General features: G+C 39.6%; 1 protein-coding gene across 1 annotated transcript in view; it reads left to right on the top strand.

The window, feature by feature from the left end:
- Positions 1–25,103, top strand: part of MCCC1 (methylcrotonyl-CoA carboxylase subunit 1) — a 63,633-nt gene extending 38,530 nt beyond the window's left edge. Inside the window, exons 10-19 of the mRNA XM_079921224.1 lie at positions 1,768–1,895; positions 4,968–5,151; positions 7,374–7,483; positions 8,922–9,138; positions 11,210–11,296; positions 16,680–16,729; positions 19,684–19,821; positions 21,346–21,453; positions 23,831–23,902; positions 24,684–25,103. Of these exons, the coding sequence (XP_079777350.1) occupies positions 1,768–1,895; positions 4,968–5,151; positions 7,374–7,483; positions 8,922–9,138; positions 11,210–11,296; positions 16,680–16,729; positions 19,684–19,821; positions 21,346–21,453; positions 23,831–23,902; positions 24,684–24,812 (1,223 nt within the window). The 3' untranslated portion in view covers positions 24,813–25,103. The remainder of the gene's footprint in view (positions 1–1,767; positions 1,896–4,967; positions 5,152–7,373; positions 7,484–8,921; positions 9,139–11,209; positions 11,297–16,679; positions 16,730–19,683; positions 19,822–21,345; positions 21,454–23,830; positions 23,903–24,683) is intronic.

The following is a 25,103-nucleotide window of genomic DNA, read 5'->3' as shown; positions in this document are numbered from 1 at the left end:
TATCATATCTGAGTCTGGTTATGATGCTTTTTCAGTCTCTCTAAACTGTGTTTTTTGCCTCTTAGGATGCCGTGTAATTTGTTCTTGATAGCCAGACGTTGATGTACCAGGTAAAAGGAACTGTGGTAAATAGGTCTTTAGTAGTGTAGTGGTTAGGTACAGGGAAGGTGAAATGTTCTATAGACCTGTGATTTAGTCTGTCTTTTGGTGAGCTTGCGCTCTGAACTGTGAACTTCATCAGTGTTTTTCAGTTTTTTTTTGTTTATTTGTTTTTTATTTATTCCCTTATGTGGGACAGAATGGCTGGAGTTGTGTATTTCCCTTCCCTCAATTACATTAATTAGGCCCTGATAAAATCCCAATAGTTTAGGCTGTAATAAAATAGTTTCTCTTAAGGATAGATCTTGTTCAGAAGAACAGAACTCTGGCATACTTCATATGGTTCGTTTTCCCCTCCCACTGCTGGGAACTCAAGGGGTTTTTTCTCCAATGTTCACTGTGAGGACCTGGTAGAGCTTCTGGAGGTAAAACTTATAAAAGTGTTCGGAGCTCCCTATAACTTGGTCCCCCCTGGAGTTTTTAACTCTTGGAACTGTCCACACTGAGCCTCCAGCAATTTGTCAATTACAGTCCAGGTTTTCCTTCTCCAGTATGTGTTCCCACAGAGGTTTTTGCTCATGGGTTTCTGTTCCAATAAGTTGTGAATCTCTGTTTTCACCTTTCTGGCTCTCTAATTTGGGGGGCAGCGGCTTGCCTTTTAACCTCATGTCTGTGATGCATCTAAGAAGAGTTGTTGATTTTTCATCTTATTCAGCATTTTCTTGTTGTCAGAATGGAATGGCAACTTCTAAGTTCCTTCCATGCTGGGCAAGAAACTGGAAGTCTTCACTAAATTTTTACAATCCACTAATAGGTTGTGATCCACAGTTTGAAAAGCAAGTTTTAAATTATATGGAATTAGCCTTAGGCTAAGTGAAAAAAATTCAAACACAAAAGACTGTATACTATATGATTTCATTTATGTGACATTCTAGAAAAAAACTGTGATAGAAAGCAGACCAGTGATTGACTGGAGCTGGGGCCTGGGGAAGGGACTGACTGCAAAGGGAACAAGGGAATGTTTTGGATGATGGAAGTATGTTGTATTTTCATTGTGGTGGGGGTTATATGGCTGTATTCAATTGCTGAAACTCAGCACACAATATTTAAAATAGATAAATTTTACTGTCTGGAATTATACCTTAATAAAGTTGGGGGAAGTGTAGTACTTAATAGAATGTCACTAGATAAGACATTAACATAGTGTTTAGTTACTAAGTAATCTCCCAGTGGGTCACTAGAAAAAGGACTTTTAAAGACACTTCCAAAGCGCACAGTCAGGAGAAAAAAATGTTGTGTTTTCCTCCACAGAGTTAGAGTGAGATGGGATGTCACAGTGAGGTTTCCAGGGATCTTGGTACACAGAAGCAGTAACAACACATGGTCCAACCATGTTCTAACTGCTACAACAGTTGAGACTGATTCATAACCTGGGCTTACCATTTGAAACCCCAAATATACTTTTCTATTGTTAAATTTCATGTGGCTCCATATTTTTGATTGAGAATCATTTGCTGCTGCAAAATGTGAGATGTTTTCTTCATGAAATGCAAAATGTTTACCATTGAATGAAGGCAGCTGTAAAACTTGATATAATCTATCAAGAAAGATTTTGATTCCTACTGATTATATACTGTTGAAATGTGACCCAATGTATTTTGTATTTAGGAACCGTGGAGTTTATTATGGACTCAAAGCACAATTTCTACTTCATGGAGATGAATACAAGGCTGCAAGTGGAACATCCTGTTACTGAGATGATCACAGGAACTGACTTGGTGGAATGGCAGCTTAGGGTGGGAGTATTTTTTCTATTAAAAATCAATGTCGAGGGGCTTCCCTGGTGGCGCAGTGGTTGAGAGTCCGCCTGCCGATGCAGGGGACATGGGTTCGTGCCCTGGTCCGGGAAGATCCCACATGCCGCAGAGCGGCTGGGCCCGTGAGCCATGGCCGCTGAGCCTGCGTGTCCGGAGCCTGTGGTCCGCAACGGGAGAGGCCGCGACAGTGAGAAGTCTGTGTACCGCAAAAAAAAAAAAAAAAAAAAAATCAGTGTCGAGAATACATTCCCTTCTTAAAACCTCTTATAAGGAGGCATTGCTTTGGACAAGGGTTCAATTCTTAGTGGTTGTCATGAGGATAGGAACATGGGAGGTTAAAGGTGGCATTACATTTGATGCACTTTATGGACTCAGATTCCTAATCTGTCACTTACCATCTTTCCCCCTTAGACATGGGGCAGCCAGCAGGCGAACTGCTGTCACTGAGGCTTGCTTGTGACCACACTGTCTCAACACAAAGCCTTGTGCCCTGAGACCACATCATTCAGGTCCAGGCCATCATGAGATTTTAGAGGCAGGACAGATGCTAGCCAAGGTGAAATAAGCTAAGGAAAAGATGGGAATGAAGAGCCAAGGGAAGGGTCTAGATTAACAGAGGGGTCCACGTGCAAGTGCGGACAGACTGTTGATGGCCCATGAAGGGATAAATGTAGCCATTCAGAGTAAACGTTTAGAAAATTTTAAAGCACTTTTAACATTTCTGTGACACATCTACTGAATTTTACTGAAATCTTAAGTCTACAGCTGTTCTTCACTGGCCTGAATCTGAGTTCTACAAGCTTATTCCTTCAAATATTAATGATAATAACTTAGTCTGTTTTGTTCTCTTTATTGAAAACAGTAGATTTTTACAACCTGTTGTTTAATATAAAAAATGTTTTTAAGTAGTATGAATATTCTTGATCTCTGTAGGATTCTTCGTTCTTTATATATCCTGAAACGAAATTATTTTTTCCACGTTGTGATGCTAAAGTCGTGATTATTTTGATAATTTTGTCTTTGCAGAACTTCTGTGGACAATAATATAACGTTCCTTTTGCTGGTTCATTGGGGATGATTGGTGGTTTTAATTAAGCCATAAGATTCTTCTGGGCCTTCTGGGCATTGGGAGCTAATGAAAACCAGGCACATCAGGCTAGTAAGTGTTAGTAAGTGTCAGGAAAACTGTAGCGGGTTTAGAAACTTTTGGAAAGAGTGCTTATGTTTCCAGAATTCAAGGAAAAGAATATTTTTTTCTGAAGCGGTAACCACGAGAGTCCAGAATTTTGAAATCATGAAGGATGAAGGGTTTCCAAGGATTAAAGAGGAGAAAGCTTTTGGACATTAGGGGGACGAGCAGACATTTATTTCTGCAAGTCAAGAAACTGTAAGAGCTTTAGAAAGAAAAATAGGGTTTTATCATCTGGGGAGGGTTTCTAGAACTTAGGGATGCCATTGGACCCTGTTTACAGTGTTCAAGGTACTTTGGAGTCTGGCTTCCAAACAGAGGTAAAACAAGGGGCCTCTCCATGTGGTGAGGCAAGAGTTCAAGCTCCAGGACCTGTCTCTGGAGTCACCAGCTTCCTAGAGCAAGGGTGCAATGATGTGAGCACCCAGGCTGCAGGTTCAGATGGTTAGTGGTTTCAGGAGAGGCTGGTGAAATATCCAAGGTCCAGGGCTTCCAAAGAGTCAATGTCTAAGCCCCAGAGAACTCAGATGGTACCATTTTCTAAGTACCCAGAGGCATGGTTGGGTCAGTCTCTTCTGGGCCCATATAGAAACCAACTTCAGAGGAAAACAGATAGGCAAAGATAGCCAGGTTGAAATTGCGCTATATAGTCAGCAATAAGATCACATCTTAGAATACGGACATATGGTCATTCTTTTCCTTTTTATACTAAAACAAATAGAATTCTATTTTTTTTGAAATAGAATTCTTTATCAGAACATTAAAGAGTATTTTATTATAAAGGATAAGAATGAAATGATAATAGCTAACACTTACATAGTGCTTACTTTATGCCAGGCATTTTTCTCTGAAGCATTAAGAGGTTACAGAAACTTACCCAGAATATGAGTATGCCCAGAACAGAGTAAGTATAGAGACAGAATTTGAACCCAGGCAATACGGCAGCAGAGTCTTTGGTTCCAAACACCATGGCATAAAGCCATTCAATTTAGTCCATTTTCCTTTCATTTTCACTGTTGTGGTTCCTGATTTTTCTTATCTACAGATCTAAAGAGATGAGACCTTTGCTTGTTTTACACTTACCTGTCTAGTTCAGTGTGCTGCTCAGTAAGAGTTTTTCCCTGTATCTTTTGCCATCTCAGTTTGTCATTTTCTCATCTTGGAGGAAAACTTAAGGGAAGAGAGAAGAGAGTGACAGTGTGCCCTCCAATAGCCTTTTCCAAGTTATATTAGTTGAAGAGAGATTTGTTGTATTAGTATATAAGAGCCAAAATAATAATAATATCAGTAGTGGTAAACAATGCTGATCATCCTGTTTATAATCTGGTATCTTGCAATAAACATAACAAAATTTTAAGAACATCATGTTCCTCTGTTTTGCTTGATCACTTGGTGATGAAGATGACAAAGATGACTAATGCCACGCTTTAGGCATAGCTGTGAAAATAGTCCTAAACACCAACTAATAATTTACTATAAAAAAGCTTGATTTGGTAACTGAGTGCTAATGTTTTAAATGAAAACTGAGAATATCTTGCCAGTAAGAAATTTCAGTTTTCATTATATTGAAAAAGCACTGATACTTATATTTGTGATTTAGTCATTGGTTTGCCTGTTTTCTCTATTTAAAAATTCTAGAAACCCATTGTAATAAGTACAGTATTTTCAAGCTGCATCTGTTTTTTAATCTACTTTTGCTTTTGCCCAATACTCGAGTAAGTGGATAAAATAAGAGTTTTTATTTGGCTTCATTATAAAGTCCTGATGTACATTTTACGTAGAAAAGGATAAGACCGTCGACTAAGTCTCATAGCTGCTAGAAGGTGGATATTCATAAGAAGCACATACTCTTCTTTTACCAGATTGCAGCAGGAGAGAAGATTCCTTTGAGCCAGGAAGAGATAACTCTGCGAGGCCATGCCTTTGAAGCTAGAATATATGCAGAAGATCCTAACAATAACTTCATGCCAGGGGCTGGACCATTAGTGCATCTCTCCACCCCTCAAGCAGACCTTGCCACTAGGATTGAAACTGGAGTACGGCAAGGTAAAGTGAAATAAAGCAAAAAGTCTCAGTGTTTAAAAGTTGTTAGTACATTATTGGTTTTGTATGGGGTCTTTTCCCTATGTCTTGTGGATATATCTAGTGTGCTTTAAAAATAAAGGATTTAATTGATTTCTCTGTAATCTTTACTTTTCCTTCTGGAATAGTCATTTTTAAAGAATAACTAGTATTTTTAAGCAGTACTACTCTCTTTTTTGAAATGCAGCAGCACTTAGTGAAGCCTAAGCAACAAATATTTTGTGGGTACTGTTTTATATTTTTTACTTTGCCTAGTTCCACATATAATTTAAGGTGACTGATAACTGCTATGTCCAAGGCACTCTGCCTTCAAGGTACTGAAAGTCAAGCTGAAAAATTAATAAATAAATTTAGTGCGAGCTAAACAGTAATAAATAAAAGAAAGAAAAGAAAAAAAATGACAGTGCAAGAACTATCACGATTCACATATGACTAATAACGATGGTCATAACAGTTATTTAGTACTTACTATGTACAGGCACTGTTCTAGGTGATTTTTCTACCTGGGCTCCTTTAACTATGAGAACTACCGTATGAATAGATGTTATTATCACTCCCATTTTCCAGATGAGGAAGCCAGGGCACAGAGAAGTGACTTGTCCAAGGTCACCCTTGGAGCCAAGATTCAGACCCAGTCATTCTGGCTCTAGGTTTTATGCTCTGAGCCACCACTGTCTACTGCCACCTTAACTTTAGTTGCCAGAGAAGTTATACAGATGGTGAGTGATAAAATACAGCAATTCTCGGAATAACAGGTTATGTTAGGCTGGTGTAATCAGGACACGCTTCTAAGGGGAAGTCTGGAGTGGATTTGAGTAGGCAGATTTAACAGCATACAGAAAGGTAAAGAAAAGAGGATTTAACTAAAGATGTGTTTGAAGAACTGTGAGAAAATATGTGGCTGGAGAAAAGGGTTCAGGACAGTGAGTAGTTGGAGATATGGCTGGAGATACAGAATGAAAGCAAATTGTATAGGGTCTGGAAAGCCAAAATGAATGAGGACTTCTTAATGAACTGGCAGCATTTTGAGAGTTCTGGCTAACCCACAGCAAGATTTGGTAGTCAGTAAATTTTTTCATATCAGTGGCACATCATAGAGAGAAGAGGGAAATTGCAATAGAAAAAAGGAATCTGTGAGGCAAGCAAAGCTTGCAATATACTTTAATAAAGGTGCTCAAAGGATAACAGAGATATAATTCTAAAACAGACTCCCAGATTCACATCCTGGCACTGAGGAGGATAATCTAGTCTAGGAAGATTTCCCCAACCCTCCTCTTTTGTGTTCCCTGAGTCCCTCGTGTATTCCTTGGGCATTGCCCTTTTATATTATCTTATGATGATCTTTTACTCATTGTCTAGCTTCTCCATTAGACTATAAGAGTCTTAAGAGAGGGACTGTGTCTTCTATGTTATAATTGCAGGACTTTGCTCAACCCTAGACCTAGAAGGTGTTCAATATGTGTTGGTAGGTGGGTGGGTGGATGGATGGGTGGATAGGAAGTGTGATCTAACCCCTTGATTCTACAGATGAAGACTCTGGGGTTCAGAGGGGTCCAGTGGCCTGTCAAAACCACAGAAAGGTCCTAGAACAGTATTCTGTGTAATACACCACATCCTTTTGTCTTGAACCATTCTAACCAGTGAGATGTGCATGGTTCACATCCTTGTTCTCTGAGACTCTGGTCACAGTAATGACAGCTGCTGTTTGTTTATCAGCTCTGCCAGGTATGGCATTTGACACTTGATTGTCAATCCTCCCAACAAGCATATAGGATAGAGGAATTATTGTCCTTTTTTTCTGATGAGGAAACTGAGGGGGTGGAGGGAAGGAAATGCCAAAGACAGAAGTGATTGTGATATGATAGGTAGAGGGAGTTTGTACTGACTTCCCAAAATGAGAAGGGAAAAGAAGGTTCAGACGAAGATAAGATGAGGAAAACCAGCCTGTGTGTCATTGAATGACTATCTGGGGCGTGGTGCTCTTGGATGGCCACACCCTCCTTAACAGCTTCTGTTTTTAAACCCCCGTGAGCCTCAGTTCCTAATGAATAAAATGGTGATAAGGATATCTGTGGTGCAGGAGTTTGTGAGGATTAAGTGTGAAATGTACGTAAAGCCCCAGGAGAATGTCTTACTTATCATATTTTCTCTCTTTAACTTTGGTTACTGTGGTTTTTCAATTTCAGGAGATGAAGTTTCAGTGCATTATGACCCCATGATTGCAAAGCTGGTTGTGTGGGCTGCAGATCGCCAGGCAGCCTTGACGAAACTGCAGTACAGCCTTCGACAGTACAGTGTGAGTGACCTGGGGCTGTGTCAGTGGCCCTGTTGTTCTCTGCATCTCTACAGCCAAGCTTGGTCAACTTTGTCCTTGTCAACTTATTTCCTCCAATTACCCATATGTCACTAACAGAATAATTTCACATGGGAGAATTTCCCATGGGTCAGAATAGAGTTTGAGGACTTCTTAATTTCAGCTAGAAAAGAAAGATTGCAAGACTAAAACTATTAGCATCAGTGTTAACCTCAGTATGAAATTTCTATTCATCCTGTAGATGAGGCCACGACACGCGTGTGGCCTATAGTCTGGTGTTATTTTCTGTGAAGGAAGATAATTATGTTCAGTCTTATCCATTTAAAAGAGTTTGTTGCTTTTCTGTAGCCATTCATTTCCTTGGTGCAGTAAGTCACGTACCACATTGATTTAGCTTCATAGAAGGACTTCTTATTAACCCATGATATTCAAATTATTATATATCGTGAATTTGATCAAACTTCCTTTTTCTGTGGCTCCACCCACACTGGCCTCTTTGCTACTCCTTAGACACCCCAGCATGGAGCCATGTGTTCCCGTTCTCCCTTCCAGAATATTCTTCCCCCACATGACTGCCTCCTCACCATCCTGAGCCCTGCTCACTGTGACCCTCAGAGTCCTCCAGGCCACCCCACAGAACCCTTTGCGTTCTCTCTTCCTTTAGCCAGCCTTCTTTTTCTTCATATCACCTGCCATTATATTAGATATTTGTTTATAGATATTGCTGTCATGTGTCCCTTGAATGTGGAGGCAAGGACTGTGTTTTGTTCCTCACTGTGTTTTGTTCCTCACTGCGTCCACAGTATCCAGGTCAGGGCCTGGCACCTAAAAGGCACTCAGTAAATGGCTATAAAATAAATGAATGAATGGATGAATGAGTGAATGAATGAATGAACCCAAGGCTCAGATAGCAGTTTTGCCTGGGATCCTATTTATTGGGTGGATTGGGGTTAATTTTATACCTTTTTAAATTTTTATATCAATGTGTCAAAGTTGGATTTTAGTGTTGGAAGGAAGCTTTTTTCAGGTCGTATGATCCTACCCATCCCCAGTGCAGCAATCTTACTCTGGTTTTCCTATTTCGTGGGTGTGTTCTGAGCGGCAAGTCTTCGATATCTTGCAAGTAAATCTCACTTAAGTTTCTTAACGTTTACTTGCTTTCCTAATCTGAGTCAATTAAACATCTCCACACTACCTACCCAACACCATTTCCTACATTGTCTTTATCATAGTAAATTACATAGTGTTGTGTGCGGATGTATAGTGATGGTGAAGTGGGTTTTTCGTTTTATTTTGTTCTTTCTGAGGGTTATTCATAGTAGAAAATACTTAGTAGAAAGAGCAGATGCCATAGAAATGTTTTTCTGAATATGTTGTTTTCCCCACTCACTGGGGACATCGGCTTTTTTTTCCCCCTTAGATTGTTGGGCTGAACACCAACATTGACTTCCTCCTCAAACTGTCTGGCCACCCAGAGTTTGAAGCTGGGAACGTGCACACTGATTTCATCCCTCAGCACCGCAAAGAACTGTTGCCCCATCGGAAGACCACAGCCAAAGAATTTTTATGCCAGGCAGCTCTGGGGCTCATCCTCAAGGAGAAAGCTATGACTGATGTTTTCAAAATCCAGACACAAGGTATGGAATGCTTTTCTCTTTCTTCTGCTTATCAAGATTTTATGAATAATCATTGAACATGCTTTTTTTTTTTTTTTTTTGGCTGTGCCACACGGCTTATGGGATCTCAGTTCCCAACCAGGGATTGAACCCAGGCCACAGTAGTGAACGCCCAGAATCCTAACCACTAGGCCACCAGGGAACTCCCGCTTTTCTTTCTTTATGCCACTCCTACCTCCCTTTTCTTCTGTCAGTGATTGACACCTTCCTCTGCTAAAGTGTTTTTTAGTGTGAAGTAGAGCTCCTCACATAACATGGGTGCGCCCATCAACACCCTTTAACCCATTAAATATAACTTATCACCTAACAGCGTAATGTAAAGAAGGAATTATTTTCAAGCAAACACAAGTTCTCCCCGCATCCCATGCTGATATCCCTTCCAACTTTTTTTTTTTTAATTTATTTTTCATTTCCTTCCAACTTCTTTTATTCACCACTCCTTGTGGCCTACTTTGTTGTATCCTCTGTACCTGCAGCAACTTCCTTGGTCCTGGAGACTAAAGACAGAGCGCCAGAGATGCTCAGATTCCCTTGGGTTACCCATGATTTATTGTTGAGTTAGTTCCTCCTCTCTTTTTCTATTCTGTGATCAAATTTCTGACTAGCTAGACACCTAGGTACTTCATTGTATCATAGAATCTGGGCACGGGGTGGGGGTGGGGGGCCTATGAGAGATTCATCCTGGCTGCCACACGCGTGCATCCCTGCTTCAGCGTCCCTGCTGAGTTGTTGCCCAGCCTCCTAACACCTCAGGAAGCTGGAAATTCATAATGAAAATTCGTTAGTTAATTACAGTTTCAGTCAGTTCTCCGTTAAGAAGTTCTTCCCTCTAAATTGGCAAAATCTGAGCTCTCCCAAATTTGCTCCATAATGTTTCCTCAGGCTGTTTCTGATCTTTGGAGCAAACAGAAAAAAAAAAATTGAATCCATTTATCCCTTTATTATTGTTAGGATTATTATTATAGGATCCTGTTATTGGGATCTTTAATTTCTAGATTCATTCAAGAAGGTTACATTGAAAGCTTAAAATATAAAACTATATTTGGAGATTTGTGCTGTGTCCTCATTTGGTCCTTTTACATTAAATAAATGCATCTAACTATACCCCATCTGGTATTCCTAAGCCTGGACTTAGCATTTTTAGAATGGAGTGTCCTCTTACTCTCACTTTCCTTTTTAAAATTTATAACTAGCACAGTGAGGAGTTTCAGAATAAATTGCTTCAATTTAGCTACTCTGTAGCTCCTGGATATTGTCTAACAGAGGGTGAACACACAAATGTCTGGGGCGGACCAGTAACAGAGAAGAGTAAAAGAGGCCAGGTAAAAGAAAAATAGTGAGTGGTGAGGATTTGGGTGACCTGGAATGCATTTGTCCTGTCAAAAAAGGTGACCACTGTGCAGTTTATGTAACCAGAGGATGAGAATTGAGGCTGCAAATATTCTGATTTTCAAGAGAAACTGGGATATTTTTCATATAAAATTTCCTGAGCCGTAAATGAAAGTGTCTAATTTAAATTTAAAGCAATGAGAGGGCTTCCCTGGTTGTCCAGTGGTTAAGAATCTGCCTTCCAATTCGGGGATATGGGTTCGATCCCTGGTCAGGGGATCGAACTAAGATCCCACATGCCACAGGGCAACTAAGCCCACGCACTGCAACTACTGAGCCCACGCGCCACAACTAGAGAGCCCACATACTGCAACTACAGAACCTATGCACTCTGGAGCCCACGAGCCACAACTACTGAGCCCTTGCGCTTTGGAGCCCACGTGCCACAGCTAGAGAGAAGCCCGCGTGCCGCAACGAAGGATCCCACGTGCCGCCACTGAGACCCAAGGCAGGCAAAAATAAATAAATAAATATTTTAAAAAGAAGAAAATAGCTTTTAAAAAAACTTTTTTAAAAATAAATTTAAAGCAATGAATAGAACAAAGAAAACACATTTGAGCTGCTGATATAGGACCTCTACATTTTCTTTTGTTAGTAAGCTTGATGTTCATTAATTTGTTGTTGAATTTTAAATTTTTTCTAGATCAATACTCTCCTTTTGTATCCAGCAGTGGAAGAAGACTGAATATCTGTTATACCAGAAGCATGACTCTTAGGGATGGTAAAAACAGTAAGTAATGTTTTATTAAAAGAGGAATGTGCTTTGTAGAAATATAGCATATTTACCTGAAAAAAAAGGATTCAGTCTGGCCACTATCAATTACATTTTTTCAGATCCCTAGCCTAAACATTGGAAGGAAGCATGCTAAAATAATAGAATTGATTGGCTCTGGGTGGTAGAGTTAACGACTTTTTTTTTTTACACTTTTTCTATATTTGGTAACTATTTTTAAAATATGTCATAAAACGTACATAGCAAAATGACAAATGAAATATGACAAAACATTAGTGAGATTACCGTTGGATGGTGGAATTTGAAGCAGTCTTTTTTCCGCCTCTTCTTTGTACTTTCTTTGCTTTGCAGTTTTTCTTCAGTGAGCATGTATGACTTTTAAAGAAGAAAAACAGTAACCAGAACTACTCCAGGGAAGGATTGCCCAATGCTCAGGCAGCGTTAATGAAGGGGAGTCACTGTTTTACCCACCTATTGGTGGTGAAACTTAGGCATGGGAGGTGCAGTAAAACTTACTCAAGGCTAGTAAGTGGCAGAGCCAAGATTGATACCCAGTCTTTTTGACCTTGGCCCCTATGCTATTTTCACCACTTTTCCAGTGGAAAATTGAGTTTTGATTGCAAACTAATTTGAATAGGCTCAGGAGGGGGCCTGATTTATTGTAACTTAAGTCAGGAAGGGCTGACACCTAAACCAGAAGGTGGTTTATAAACTTATGGCTGGAACAGTGTACCAGAGGAACCAGAATCCTGTGATAGCAGGTGGCTGTATCCCTCTTGCTGCAGGACAGTTTGCCTGGCAAGCCAGATGTACAGAGTCAGGGCTGGGACGACTGGATGGCCTTAAATGTGAGATGTCAATGAACTGTGATAACTCCATTATCAGAATGCGCCTACCAGGTAGAACAGAATGCTCCTGCCAGCTCATCACAGCACCCTCTGCCCCAGACAGAGTGAGATGTTCTGTGCCTCAACTCTGTGTAGATATCCAGTCATTTACTAAAAGATTCTTTGTTCACAGAAGTTGATTGGGTTATAGCTCTTTAGGTATTTTTTCTTTCTGAACCTAGATGGTCATTGCCCTAAGTGCCTTGAGTACATGAAAAGAAAGTTTGCAAACATCCCTTATAAAGTAGCATTCTGCAAATGGTCAACCTATCCATTTTATACTGGTGTATTTATTCATTTCGTCCTAAAAAACAGCCTCCAAAATCTGGGAATATCTTACTCTAGAATCTTCTATGCTGAACACAAGTATCAGCAGCAAAGTTTCAGTGACCTCTTCAACCTAAATTAAACAGAAAAATCACATGTGTGATTGTAATTCAGATGAGCCAACTGTGTTATCTGGCATGGGTCTTCACTAAGGCTCTGAGCAGTGTTTTGAATTATGCTGCATTTTTGGGGATTTTGCTGTTTTAATTTTTAAAATAAATAAATATATAATTGAAAAGCCAATATGCATGCTGTTCACTACATCCTTTTGGTAGTATTTTTCAACAATAATCCAGGTCTGAATATAATAGCTTTCAGAATGGTATGGTGAGTCTCTAATATAATCAGTAGTGACCATGGTTGAATAAGAGAGTGCTCCAAAGAGGAAGTCTAAGAGCCCAGAAGCATTTGTGAATCTAAAGTAGAACCAACTCCTAATGATCTCAGTAAGAACGACCCAGCATTTTAAATATTCAGGGCTTGAAAAATAATCTTCCTTTGTTACTATGGCCATGTTTCACAGAACCCTGCCCTACCCTCAATACTAATGGCTAAGATTTATTGAGTGTTTGGTATATATCAGACACTTTGTTAAGCACGTTCCATGGATTATTTCATTTGCATTTTCAGAATAGGCCAATGAGATCAGTGTTATTATTAGTGTCAACTTTGTAAATTGAGAACCATGTCTTAGAGAGATTAATAGTTTTCTTGAAGTCACACCAAAACTAATTGGTGGAGCCAGAATATGAGCCCATGCTCCAGGGTACATGTGCTTACCTAACACTGCACCATGCTAAACTTATATACTTTATTAAGTATGTAAGAGGATATTAAACATATATTAAATTTATAAGAAGATGTTTAAGGTTCTCTTGTGGGGGTCAAGAGATACCTAGAGGAGGGAGGAACAAATTCAGTTACCCTATAATATATAAAAGAATTTAGAGTTTTCCTGGCAATGTCTTTACTATGATTTTTTTAATTTTTAAAAAATTTATTCATTTTATTTTTTTATTTTTGGCTGCATTGGGTCTTCGTTGCTGCGCACAGGCTTTCTCTAGTTGCGGCGAGCAGGGGCTACTCTTCGTTGTGGTGCATGGGCTTCCATTGCGGTGACTTCTCGTTGCAGAGCATGGGCTCTAGGTGCGTGGACTTCAGTAGTTGCAGCATGTGGACTCAGTATTTGCGGCACTTGGGCCCTAGAGCGCAGAGGCTTCGGTAGTTGTGGTGCGTGGGCTCAGTAGTTGCAGCGCGCAGACTCTACAGTGCGTGGGCTCAGTAATTGTAGCTCCTGGGCTCTAGAGCACAGGCTCAGTTGTTGTGGTGCACAGGCTTAGGTGCTCTGCGGCATGTGGGATCTTCCCGGACCAGCAATCAAACCCGTGTCTCCTGCATTGGCAGGCGGATTCTTAACCACTGAGCCACCAGGGAAGTCCTTTACTATGATTCATTCGGCATTCATGTCAGTTAAATACTTTTCATATCTTACAAATTGAAAGAAAACTGATCTGGCATAATTGGATGTATTTTCTTATAAGAAAGTTTAAAGATATTGGTAAGATATATGGGGAAAGTTTCATTCATTCATACATTCAGTACAAAGTTTTTGAAAAAACAGATATTCTGAGTAATGTAAAGAGGAGAAAAAAAGATGTAAGAAATTTACCGCTTGGCAAAGGAGAAGTGTATATGTTGGCAAGACGGACGGTATAGTGGTTAATAATGCAGGCCCTGGAGTCAGACTGTATGGGTTGAATTCCGCTCCCCTCTTGTCTGTGACCCTTGGGCAAGTCACCCTCTCTAAGCATCTAGTGTCCTCAGCCGTAAATGGGGATGGTGATGGCAGTTACTTCCTTGGGTTGTTGAGTGTATGAAATGCGGCAACACCTATAAAGCATTTAGCTCATTAGCATTTAGCTCATTGAATGACCTAGAGCAGGCAGTCAATAAACAGTAGCTATCATCATCATCATTATTAAATTATCCCCTTGCTACTATGAAAAGAACAAAATAGATATGTATGTCACATGTTAATTTTTAAAAGTTGGTTGCAGAACAATATTATAACAATATCCTATTTTTATAAAAGAAAAATATAAGTTTGTGCGTTTGAAAAAATCTAAAAGGATTCACACATTAAATGTTTAGTAGTAATACATCTGGGCAGTAGAGGGGACTTTTTAGTTTATGAACTTCAGTATTTAACTTTTGTGAATATTTTTATTTTTGCAATTTTTAAAAAATATTTTTTATTTTATTTATTTATTATTTTTGGCTGCATTGGGTCTTCATTGCTGCGCACGAGCTTTTCTCTACTTGTGGTGAGCGGGCTTCTCATTGCAGTGACTTGTTGCGGAGCACGGGCTCCAGGCACATGTGCTTCAGTAGTTGTGGCACACAGGCTTAGTTGCTCCGCGGCATGTGGGATCTTCCTGGAACAGGGCTCGAACCGGTGTCCCCTCCCTTGGCAGGCGGATTCTTAACCACTGTGCCACCAGGGAAGTCCTATTTTTGCAATTTTTAAAAACAACTGATAAAGAGAAAAATCACTGTCATATAAAACTGGATGAGGGGAGAATCATAATGGTATTTTATATGCCGAAGTCTTAATGTTCAGAGGAGAGAGAATTCATTCCACCTAGACAGACTCCTCCCAAGGACAGTGAGTGAGCGTGATGTGTCAGTTGGTGTGGCTGAGGACCAGCAAAGTGTGAAGGAGGAGCATGAGCAAAGAGGCACAATTGTGGGCAAGGCTAGAGGCATATATGGAGAATATTAATTGGCCCATTTTTTCCATTTGTTTGGAACACAGGGCTATGTAGAAGAATAGTGGGAACCAAGACTGGGAGTTTGGTGCCTTCCATACCAGGCCAAGTATTTTGAATGTGGTGGGGACATGCTAGGCAGCATCAGCTGGAACGGTTGAGACAGGAAGCAGGAAGTTTTGGAAGGACCTCTTTGGAGGCAGCCAGGCCAGAAGCTGTGGGACTGAATCAGAGTAGAGCGATGGGAATGGACAGGAGGAAGTGTAGAGGACAGGTCCTCCAGGGGAAGAATTTGGCAGCTTTGTGGTGACTCTTGGAGGTGGAAAGCAAAGGAGAAGGAGAAGGCAAGAATGATAGGTTATAAACCTGGATGACAAGAAAAATGGTGTCAGTCATGGAGCTCACAGGTCAGGAGGGAAGGCAGGCGGAGTGGGGAGATGATTTGTTGGCTCCACCATATTTATTTTAAATTGCCAATGGAGGATCCTGCTAGGAGTGACTAACTAGAGTTCTGGAGAAGGAAGGTCAAGTCTGGAAACAGATTTGAGCTGGCAGCATCAAGATGCTGGGTGATGTGTCAGGAGTAGATGAAATGACTTTGGTCTGCATTCTCTACCCCACGAAATTTCCATCTCCTAGGATAGTCTTTAACCTATTCTGTAGTCACATAATGATATAACTATATTGTATATTATATTTGTAAAGTCTGCACTTTCACATTTATTTATTTTTAAAAATTTTTTATCTTTTTGCGGTACACGGGCCTCTCACTGCTGTGGCCTCTCCCGTTGCGGAGCACAGGCTCCGGACGCGCAGGCTCAGCAGCCATGGCTCACGGGCCCAGCCGCTCCGCAGCATGTGGGATCTTCCCGGACCGGGTCACGAACCCGTGTCCCCTGCATCGGCAGGCGGACTCCCAACCACTGCGCCACCAGGGAAGCCCTCACATTTATTTAATCATTTACATTCTCATACCCAGTTGATGGGTCAGAATGGATCAGAAAAGCAAGATTTTAAATGACTTGGTCAAGATCACAGAGGTGATCTTGCCACAGATGGCAAATTTGGGTCTTAAGCCAGAACTTCTCTTTCCCAATTACTTACATTTTCTACTATGACACTACAGCCTTTCTTGTTGACGGGAAAGTATCTGAAATATCCTATAAACTTAAAAGAGCTAAAACTCCAGTTTTAAAAAAGGAAAGTTTGAAATACACCTTTATTGAAACCTGTCTGATTTTTAAATTTTTTTAATCTTTATTGTCAGAGAGTTAAAAGATGTTGATATCCCTAACAACTAGTTATCCTTAGGTTGAAAGTGATGTTTTCAGAATCTCAGTTACTGAATAAATGAATGTCTTCTAATTTTTCTTCAATTTCCCCCCTTTCTCCATAAAGATGTAACCATAGCTGTAACATATAACCGTGATGGGTCACATAGCATGCAGGTAAGCCTTTCTGGTTTTGTTCTACAGCTCAGAGCTGAATCTGATCTCTGTCATACTAAGTAGAGTATTTTTTAACTCTCTACTTTCTCTTAAGCCATTGATTATTATGACTATAATTAGGAGAATGTCATGAGCTTTTATTTCAGACCAATTTGGAGAAATTACCCCCTATACAGTTTCTGATTATTTATTCAGTTTGTCTGTGGGGTTCCTTAAGAATAAAAGATGGGTTAAAAAAAAATAATAATAATAATAGTTTTGAATCAGACACGTAATAAGCCCCTAAATTATGTGAATGTATTTATATCTAAAGTAGTAGTTCTCAAATTTTTTGGTCTCAAGACCTCTGTGCACTCTTAAAAGTTATTGAGATTCCCCTAAGAGCTTTTGTTTGTATTAGTTACATCTATTAATATTTACCATTTAGAAAATTACACTGAGAAAAAAATTATTATTCTTTTAATGTACGTTTTTAAAATATACATAATGTGTAATTTACCATTTTAACCATTTTTAAGTGTACAATTTAGTGGCATTAAATACATTTACATTGTTGTGCAACCACCATCCATCTGCAGAACTTTTCTCCTCTTCCAAAACTGAAACTCTGTACCCATTAAACAGTAAGAGCCCACTCCCACTTCTCCACCCACCCCTCCTCCAGCAGTCACCATTCCACTTTCTGTCTCTGCGGATTTAACTACTCTAGGTACCTCATATAAGTGGAATCATTCAGCGTTCTTCCTTTTGTAATTGGCTTATTTCACTTAGCATAATGTCTTTGAGGTCCTTCTGTTGTTGTAGCATATGTCCAAATTCCCTTCCTGTTTTAAGGCTGAATAATATTCCATTGTATGTATATACCACACTTTATTTATCATCTTTCAATGGACACTTGGGTTGCTTCCACCTTTTGCCTATCGTGAATAATGCTGCTATGAACATCGGTATACAAATATCTCTTCGAGATCCTGATTTCAGTTCTTTTAGGCATATACCCAAAGAAGTAGAATTGCTGGGTCATATGGTAATTTTCTTTTTAATTTTGGGGGGAACTACCATACTTTTTTCCATAGTGTCTGTACCATTTTACATTCCCACCAACAGTGCACAAAGGATCCAATTTCTCCACATCCTTCCTTGCCAACAGTTATATTCTGGTGGGTTTTTTTGTTTTGTTGTTGTTGTTTTTCTTTTTTTTAAGAAACCATTCTCAGGTGTGGAAGTAGTATCTGACTGTGGTTTTGATTTGCATTTCCATAATGACTAATGATGTTAAGCATCTTTTGGTATGCTGATTGACTATTTGTTTATCTTCTTTAAAGAAATGTCTATTCAAATTATTTGCCTTTTTTTAAAAACCGGGTTGGGTTTTTTGTTGAGTTGCAGGATAAACGGAGAAAAGTTTATTACAAGCACACATTCCATTAGCCAACAGAGCAATAACATTATCACGTGTCCTGCAATCTCTAGAAAATTCCACTGTATACTTGAGAAAATGAGGGTAAAAAAAGACAAATAACATTATGTTATTATGAAATTGTTTGACTTTGTGGAACTCCTAAAGGGGTTTTGGGGACCCCAAGGGATCCACAGGTCATACTTTCAGAATCTCTAGTCAAAATTTTTATGATGGACCTCAATTTTCAAAAGTCCATTATACGGGCAAAATGAAATGCTAAAAGGGTTAAAAAACAATATGAGAACTCAACCAAATTCCTATAGTAAGTATATATTCAGAGAATAGAAAAAATCATTTTTAGTACGAGCTAAGAGATTTCAAATCCTGCAAAATGAATTTATCAATGATGTGCTTTAGATTACCCAATGCTTTGAGACACATTGGTTTTCTTTCTCTGAGATTCAGACAAATGATGGGAAATCTACTTACTTTAGTATGTGAGAGTTGCAATTCATATTGGTACCTCTGGTTTAGGAACCCCTTCTTATCCCTTGGTAAATGGTAAATTAAATTGCAGATTTGTTCTAATCTGCTCATGGAACTACATTCACGAACTTAGAATGTGCTTCTGTAGATCTTTAAACAAAACTGTTCCCAATCTAACCTTTACGTCCTGAGAATTCCACAAACATTCAAATGGCTGTTTTAGTAGGTTCCAAAGCAGAGAAAAATGTCGTATTTTTTAACTTAGGATAGATGAGAACCATGTATAAATACTGCAGTGTGACCTATTTCACTTTAGCCTACATAATATATTTGAAAAGAATAGCCACAGGACTCTGACACTAACATGGGAATTGAAATGAAAAATAAAGAAAGAAGATTTAAATGAATTTTCTGTGTGTAAGGGAAATCTTTTTCTTGAGTGCGTATATGAGAAAGCATCCTTTTAAACAGAAAGGTTTCATGTCCTTTTGTCAGCTTCCTTGGAAGGTTAAGTGTGAAATCTGTTCTTCGGTACCCTCTCTCTCAGAGTAAGAAAATTGTGGTCAATCTCCAGCTAATTTATCTTCTTAAATCATAACTGAAACCCATGAATTGGATCTACATGTTGGTAAAATCTATCTAATTATGGGGTTCTGGCTTTTTTCATTACTAACTTTGGCACAGTAAAACTAAATTTGACTTTGGGTACTCAGAAATGAGTACTAACATGTAATATACTCAACTGAATTTTAATAATTTTGCTTACTTTGATCTGTATTTCTATTTCACTTTTTTATTGCTATTCTTAAATGAACCTTTTTCTGTAGCAGTATGATGCTATAGATATGTTCTATAACTTTTGTTTTCCTTTTAATTATCTTACTGCTGTTTCTTTCTAGAGTATTTTGTTTATGAATCTTAGGAGGAAATTTCCTACATGACTTTTAAAAAGAACATTTTACCTATTACCTTTTGAAACTTACTAGTAAAGAATTGATTTTGATTTTAATTCTGTAGGGTTGTTCATTTATTTTATTTTAAGGATCTTATTTTTCTGTTTTTTCAGATTGAAGATAAAACTTTCCATGTCCTTGGTGATCTTTGCAGTGAGGGAGACTGCACTTACCTGAAATCTTCTGTTAATGGAGTTGCTAGTAAAACTAAGCTGGTTATCCTGGAAAACACTATTTACCTATTTTCCATGGTAGTGTCTTTTCTTTATAATAACACTGTTGTGGGGGCTTCCCTGGTGGCGCAGTGGTTGAGAGTCCGCCTGCCAATGCGGGGGACACGGGTTCGTGCCCCATCCGGGAGGATCCCACATGCTGCGGAGCAGCTGGGCCCGTAAGCCATGGCCACTGAGCCTGCGCATCCGGAGCCTGTGCTCCACAACGGGAGAGGCTACAACAGTGAGAGGCCCGCGTACCGCAAAAAAATAATAATAATATAATAACACTGTTGTGGAGATTGGGAGAAAATTGCTTGACCAGAGGTATTCCACTGAGATAGTAGAAAGATCCTGCTTCCTTCTCTCACTGCTGTGACCTTTTCTCTGTCTCCCTTTCAGTCTGTTTCTTTGTCACATTTCCACCTTCTCTATTTCTCCATTCATCCCTTTTGTTCTCACAGATTCTCACTGACAGACACATATCCATTTCTTCCTTTAATTCTTAAACACCCTTACCCCCTTTTTGTCAGAGCGAATCTCCCTGCTCAGGGGGCAGTGTTCTCTCAGGGATTTGAGGCCTGAAAACTTCCCCCAATCACCATCCTCCTAGCACTGGGAATCCTGGGGACTTGGGAGGGTGACCATTGTGGGAGGAGTCTGTGGACCGAATACTCCATATGGGGGCGGTGGGTGGGGTTAGTGGTGGTCTCGTGGCAGTCAAAGGATGGTTGGGGTAGGCTCGGCATGGATTTGGTTAGGAGCTTGTTAGAAGACCTTGGTGTTCTGCATGGGCGAAGAAAGGGAATGGATTATCAGATATACTGTGGCCTCTTCAGAGTGTTCTCACATTTGGGAACCATCTTCCAGACCACAGTCCTTTGTGATGAGATGCCTTTAGTATTCCAGTAATTAAACTACATATTTGGAGTCAAGGTTGATCTCATTTTACCAGGCATTTCTTGCCATAGTCAATGTGCTAGAACAATATGATGGCAGAGGCCGTAGAGTGGAGTGGTGAAGGGCATGAGTTCTGGAGTATGAAGCTACTTGGGTTCAAATCCTGGCCCTACCAGCATCTGCTTGACCTTGAGCAAGTTAAACTCTCTAGGCTTCAGTTCTCCCATCTATGAACAGAAATAAATAAATAACAGAACCCAACTCATAAGGTTGTTGGGACCATCAATGACATTATATGTTCATATAGTTGTTAAGAAGAGTTCCTGGCTTAGACTAAGCACCTTATAGTGGGGTTGCTACTAAAAATGGCTTCCAGACAGTGGCTGTCTTTTACCGACAGTTATATCCTTTAATTCTTTTAATCCCCTGTGAGGCATGTATGCCATTACTTCTTTACAGTGGGAAACCAAGACTGAGGGGTTTAGTAATTTGCTCAAGGTACAAAGCTAAACTAGAACCATGGTATTAAAGATGACTGATATTTAACAAATAGTTTGAAAATAATCATCACCTCAGGTCTATTAGTAAAACTATAGTGATCTTAATTTCATTTCTGATTTATGTTACAAATATATGCCCCATAAATATCATTTCTATTTATAGGATGGCAGTATTCAGATTGGCATTCCAGTCCCCAGATACTTGTCCGCAGTGAGCTCAGAAGGAACCCAAGGAGGTGCCATAGCTCCTATGACTGGAACTGTTGAAAAGGTAATGATGTGAACGTATGTAGAATGATGTACAATAAGTCCTAATAAATGTCTTTGTTGAACTTTGTTGTATATATTCTTTTTCCCCCTCTCTAAATCTTGCTCATAGGAAAGCATCCATTTCAAGAAAACAAGAGGATCTATTATAGATTCAAGTTCTATATTACAGTGAAAATACCATTTACCTAATTTTTTTTTTTTTTTTTATGGCTGTGTCGGGTCTTCGTTGCTGCACGCAGGCTTTCTCTAGTTGCAGCGAGCAGGGGCTACTCTTTGTTGCGGTGCACAGGCTTCTCATTGCAGTGGCTTCTCTTGTACGGAGCACGGGCTCTAGGCACGCGGGCTTCAGTAGTTGCAGCACACGGGCTCAGTAGTTGCGGCTTGCGGGCCCTAGAGCACACGGGCTTCACTAGATGGTGCGCGCGGGCTTGGTAGTTGTGACTCCTGGGCTCTAGAGCGCAGGCTCAGTAGTTGTGGCGCACAGACTTAGTTGCTCCACCGCATGTGGGATCTTCCCGGACCAGGGATCAAACCGTGTCCCCTGCATTGGCAGGCGGATTCTTAACCACTGTGCCACCAGGGAAGTCCCCATTTGCCTAATTTATGATAAAGACTCTTCTTTGAAGTGGGAATTTCCATCAAAGTACAAATAATCAAGGTTGTCTTTATATGATTAAAATGACACATTCACCAAGCATTATCCAAAATTTGAATGGTATTGGTGAAGAACAATGTGGTTTGGTGTTGAATGCCACATATATTCAGAGTTGAGATCTTCCAATGGTGGTAGATCAGTAGTCTCCTTTTATATACTTACATATAGTAGAGTCCCCTTAAATGTATTTAAGTCATAAAAATTCAACTGTATGTTCTTGGTACCCATAAATAAAAGAAGAAAACAACTATTTAAATAGTGTGAGTGATTTCACCTACCATTCCTGTCTGGAAATGTTTGCCCCAGAAGGGCAACAGACTTGAGGGACTTGGACCTGCCTTTTGCTCATTCAGTCTCAGTTCCCACAGGCCTCTTGTAATATGGGCATCCCTACTCAGGGTGTACTTTTAAACATGCACTTTTTTCCCCCATAACTGACCTAAACCCAGATCATTGATTTCATTGAATGCTACTAAAGTTATCACCCAGCATTGGGTGATTGTGGGGCTCTCAGACATGTTTCTCATTTTTCACAGTTTTGACTGTACACATTGACTTCAGAACCTAACTCTACTGTGTGATGTTTCTGAAAACTACTTGATAACCATGTTAACCAAGAAGACAGTAAAACCATATGGGATATATGAGTTCATTTATACTTGAAAAAAGGAAAATAGAGATATTTTTCTGTGTTGCCAGTAAGTTTAATTCTTTCACATGAAGATTGTCTTTGCATTTACTACACAAGGCCCTAAAGACTTGAAACACTATCCTAAACAACCTAAAAACTAGAAAACCAGGCAAGACCCTCCACCCTGCCTGTCGTGAAAACATTTAAGTGTAGTACAGGCATACAGCAGAGAGATTGCAGGTTTGGTTCCAGACCACCACAGTACAGCAAGTCACATGAATTTCTTGGTTTCCCAGTGCATATAAAAGTTACGTTTATACTACACTGTAGCCTGTTAAGTGTGCAATAGCAGTATGTCTTAAAAAAAAGTGTACATACCTTGATTAAAAAATACTTAGATAGATGTATAACCGAATCACTTTGCTGTACGCCTGAAACTAACACAACATTGTAATCAACTGTACTCCAATGTAAAATAAAAATTTTTTAAAAACCTGTATTGCTAAAACATGCTAACCATCATCAGAACCCTCAGAGAGTCATAATCTTTTTACTCATAGAGGGTTTGAAATTTTGCAAGAATTACCAAAATGTGACACAGAGGCACAAAGTGAGCAAATGCTGTGGGAAAAATGGCGCCCATAGACTTGCTTGATGAAGAGTTGCCACAAACCTTCAATTTCTTAAAAAGAAAAAAAAAGAGCAATATCTGTGAGGCAAAATAAATGTGAAGAGCAATAAAACGAGGTGTACCTGTAGTCAGTCCTTCCCCGTTGGTGACATGTCTTGTCTGTGTATTCATGAAAACACAAAAGGATCTTGAAATACATTAAGTGTATTCATCTGATTCAAGGAAAACTCAGTGGGTTAGGGGGCAGGGATGGGTAGCTAAGGAGTGCCCCCCCACTGACAACAGTGCCCGCAATGCCAGACTGACCTATGGGTCTCTGATTTGTGCCAGTATGTTTGTCTTTGGCAGATAAGACAACCACACAGACACATACTTCTGCTGTGTACATTTATATACCAACTCCGTGGACCACAAAGGACCTCTGCGTTTTTAAATATTAACCTGTCACTCTGACTCTCTAGGTGTTTGTGAAAGCTGGAGACAAAGTAAAAGCTGGAGATTCTTTGATGGTTATGATCGCCATGAAGATGGAGGTAAGTGAAATCACGGGTTCACTTGCCAAATAAACTATGGGAGCTATCAGTCCCAATCATTCTTTTGTCTTATTTTGTAAATTAAGACCATTTTAAATATTAAGAACCATGGATTGATGAAGCATTAACTACAGGAAACAAAACCAAACCATCCTTCTCTTACATTTTCATTTTGTGAGATTGTGCCTGTCATTAGTGATTCTGAAATTATCAATAGCTTAGAGTCAGGCAGTAACCCAACAGAATATTAGCTACTGGTATTTTCTAAGGCCATACCTAGGATGCCAAATATCAGTATCAAAGTGAAAACCTCAGTCAAGTTAAATTAGCTGTTTAGGTTTTTAGATGGTTAGAAATTGTAGGCCATTGGTTCTGAGCCCTGGTCACAAATTGCACCGGGGAAGCTTTTTGCAAAAGTACCTCCCAGACCAGTTGAACTGGGATTTCCTTTAGGGGAGCCCAAGGATCAGTAGTTTTTAAAAGCTTCCCAGGTGAGAGTCTACTGTGAAGCTTGAGCTGAGAATTACTAGCTAATTCAGAGCTTCCCAATTATTGACCAGATGCATCAAGGTAGTGATTCTTCTCAATCCCCAAGCGCACCATAAAACTGTTATTATTTTCTCTGTGTGCTGTGATATGAGAAAGGTCGGGAAGCACTGATACATGACAAAACATCAAAATAATTGGCTTCATTTTTCACTTTTCATGTTTCTTGACTTGGTGTGTGCTCAACCCTCATTAGCATCATAGCCATTGTTTGTCATGCCTTTTGTCTTTGCAGCATACCATAAAGGCTCCAAAGGATGGCACTATCAAGAAAGTGTTCTACAAAGAAGGTTCTCAGGCCAACAGACACGCTCCTTTAGTCGAGTTTGAGGAGGAAGAATCTGACAAAAGGGAAGCAGAATAAACTCCATTAAATAAGCGGCCAATTAAGCAGCCTCTTAAGTGTAGTATCTCTACACCAAAATGGGAAAGTGCCTTCCTGCTTTTCTCGGGGTCTGATGACCAGCACTTTTACTAAATGATTGTATGATTGCGCTTAAAACCGTTTCGTATTTAAGAATCGTGTACTTGGGTCACAAATACAATAAATTATCTCAGAATATTTCATACTAATAAAATGATACTTTTTTATTGGGAGACAATATAGTTTGTTTCTGCCTCAAATTTTATACAATGTAGTGTTTTTAGGAAGGTG

Source organism: Stenella coeruleoalba, assembly GCF_951394435.1.
Source record: "Stenella coeruleoalba genome assembly, chromosome: 5".
In the NCBI taxonomy this organism is placed as follows: Eukaryota; Metazoa; Chordata; class Mammalia; order Artiodactyla; family Delphinidae; genus Stenella; species Stenella coeruleoalba.
This window is presented reverse-complemented; position numbering and strand designations above follow the sequence as displayed.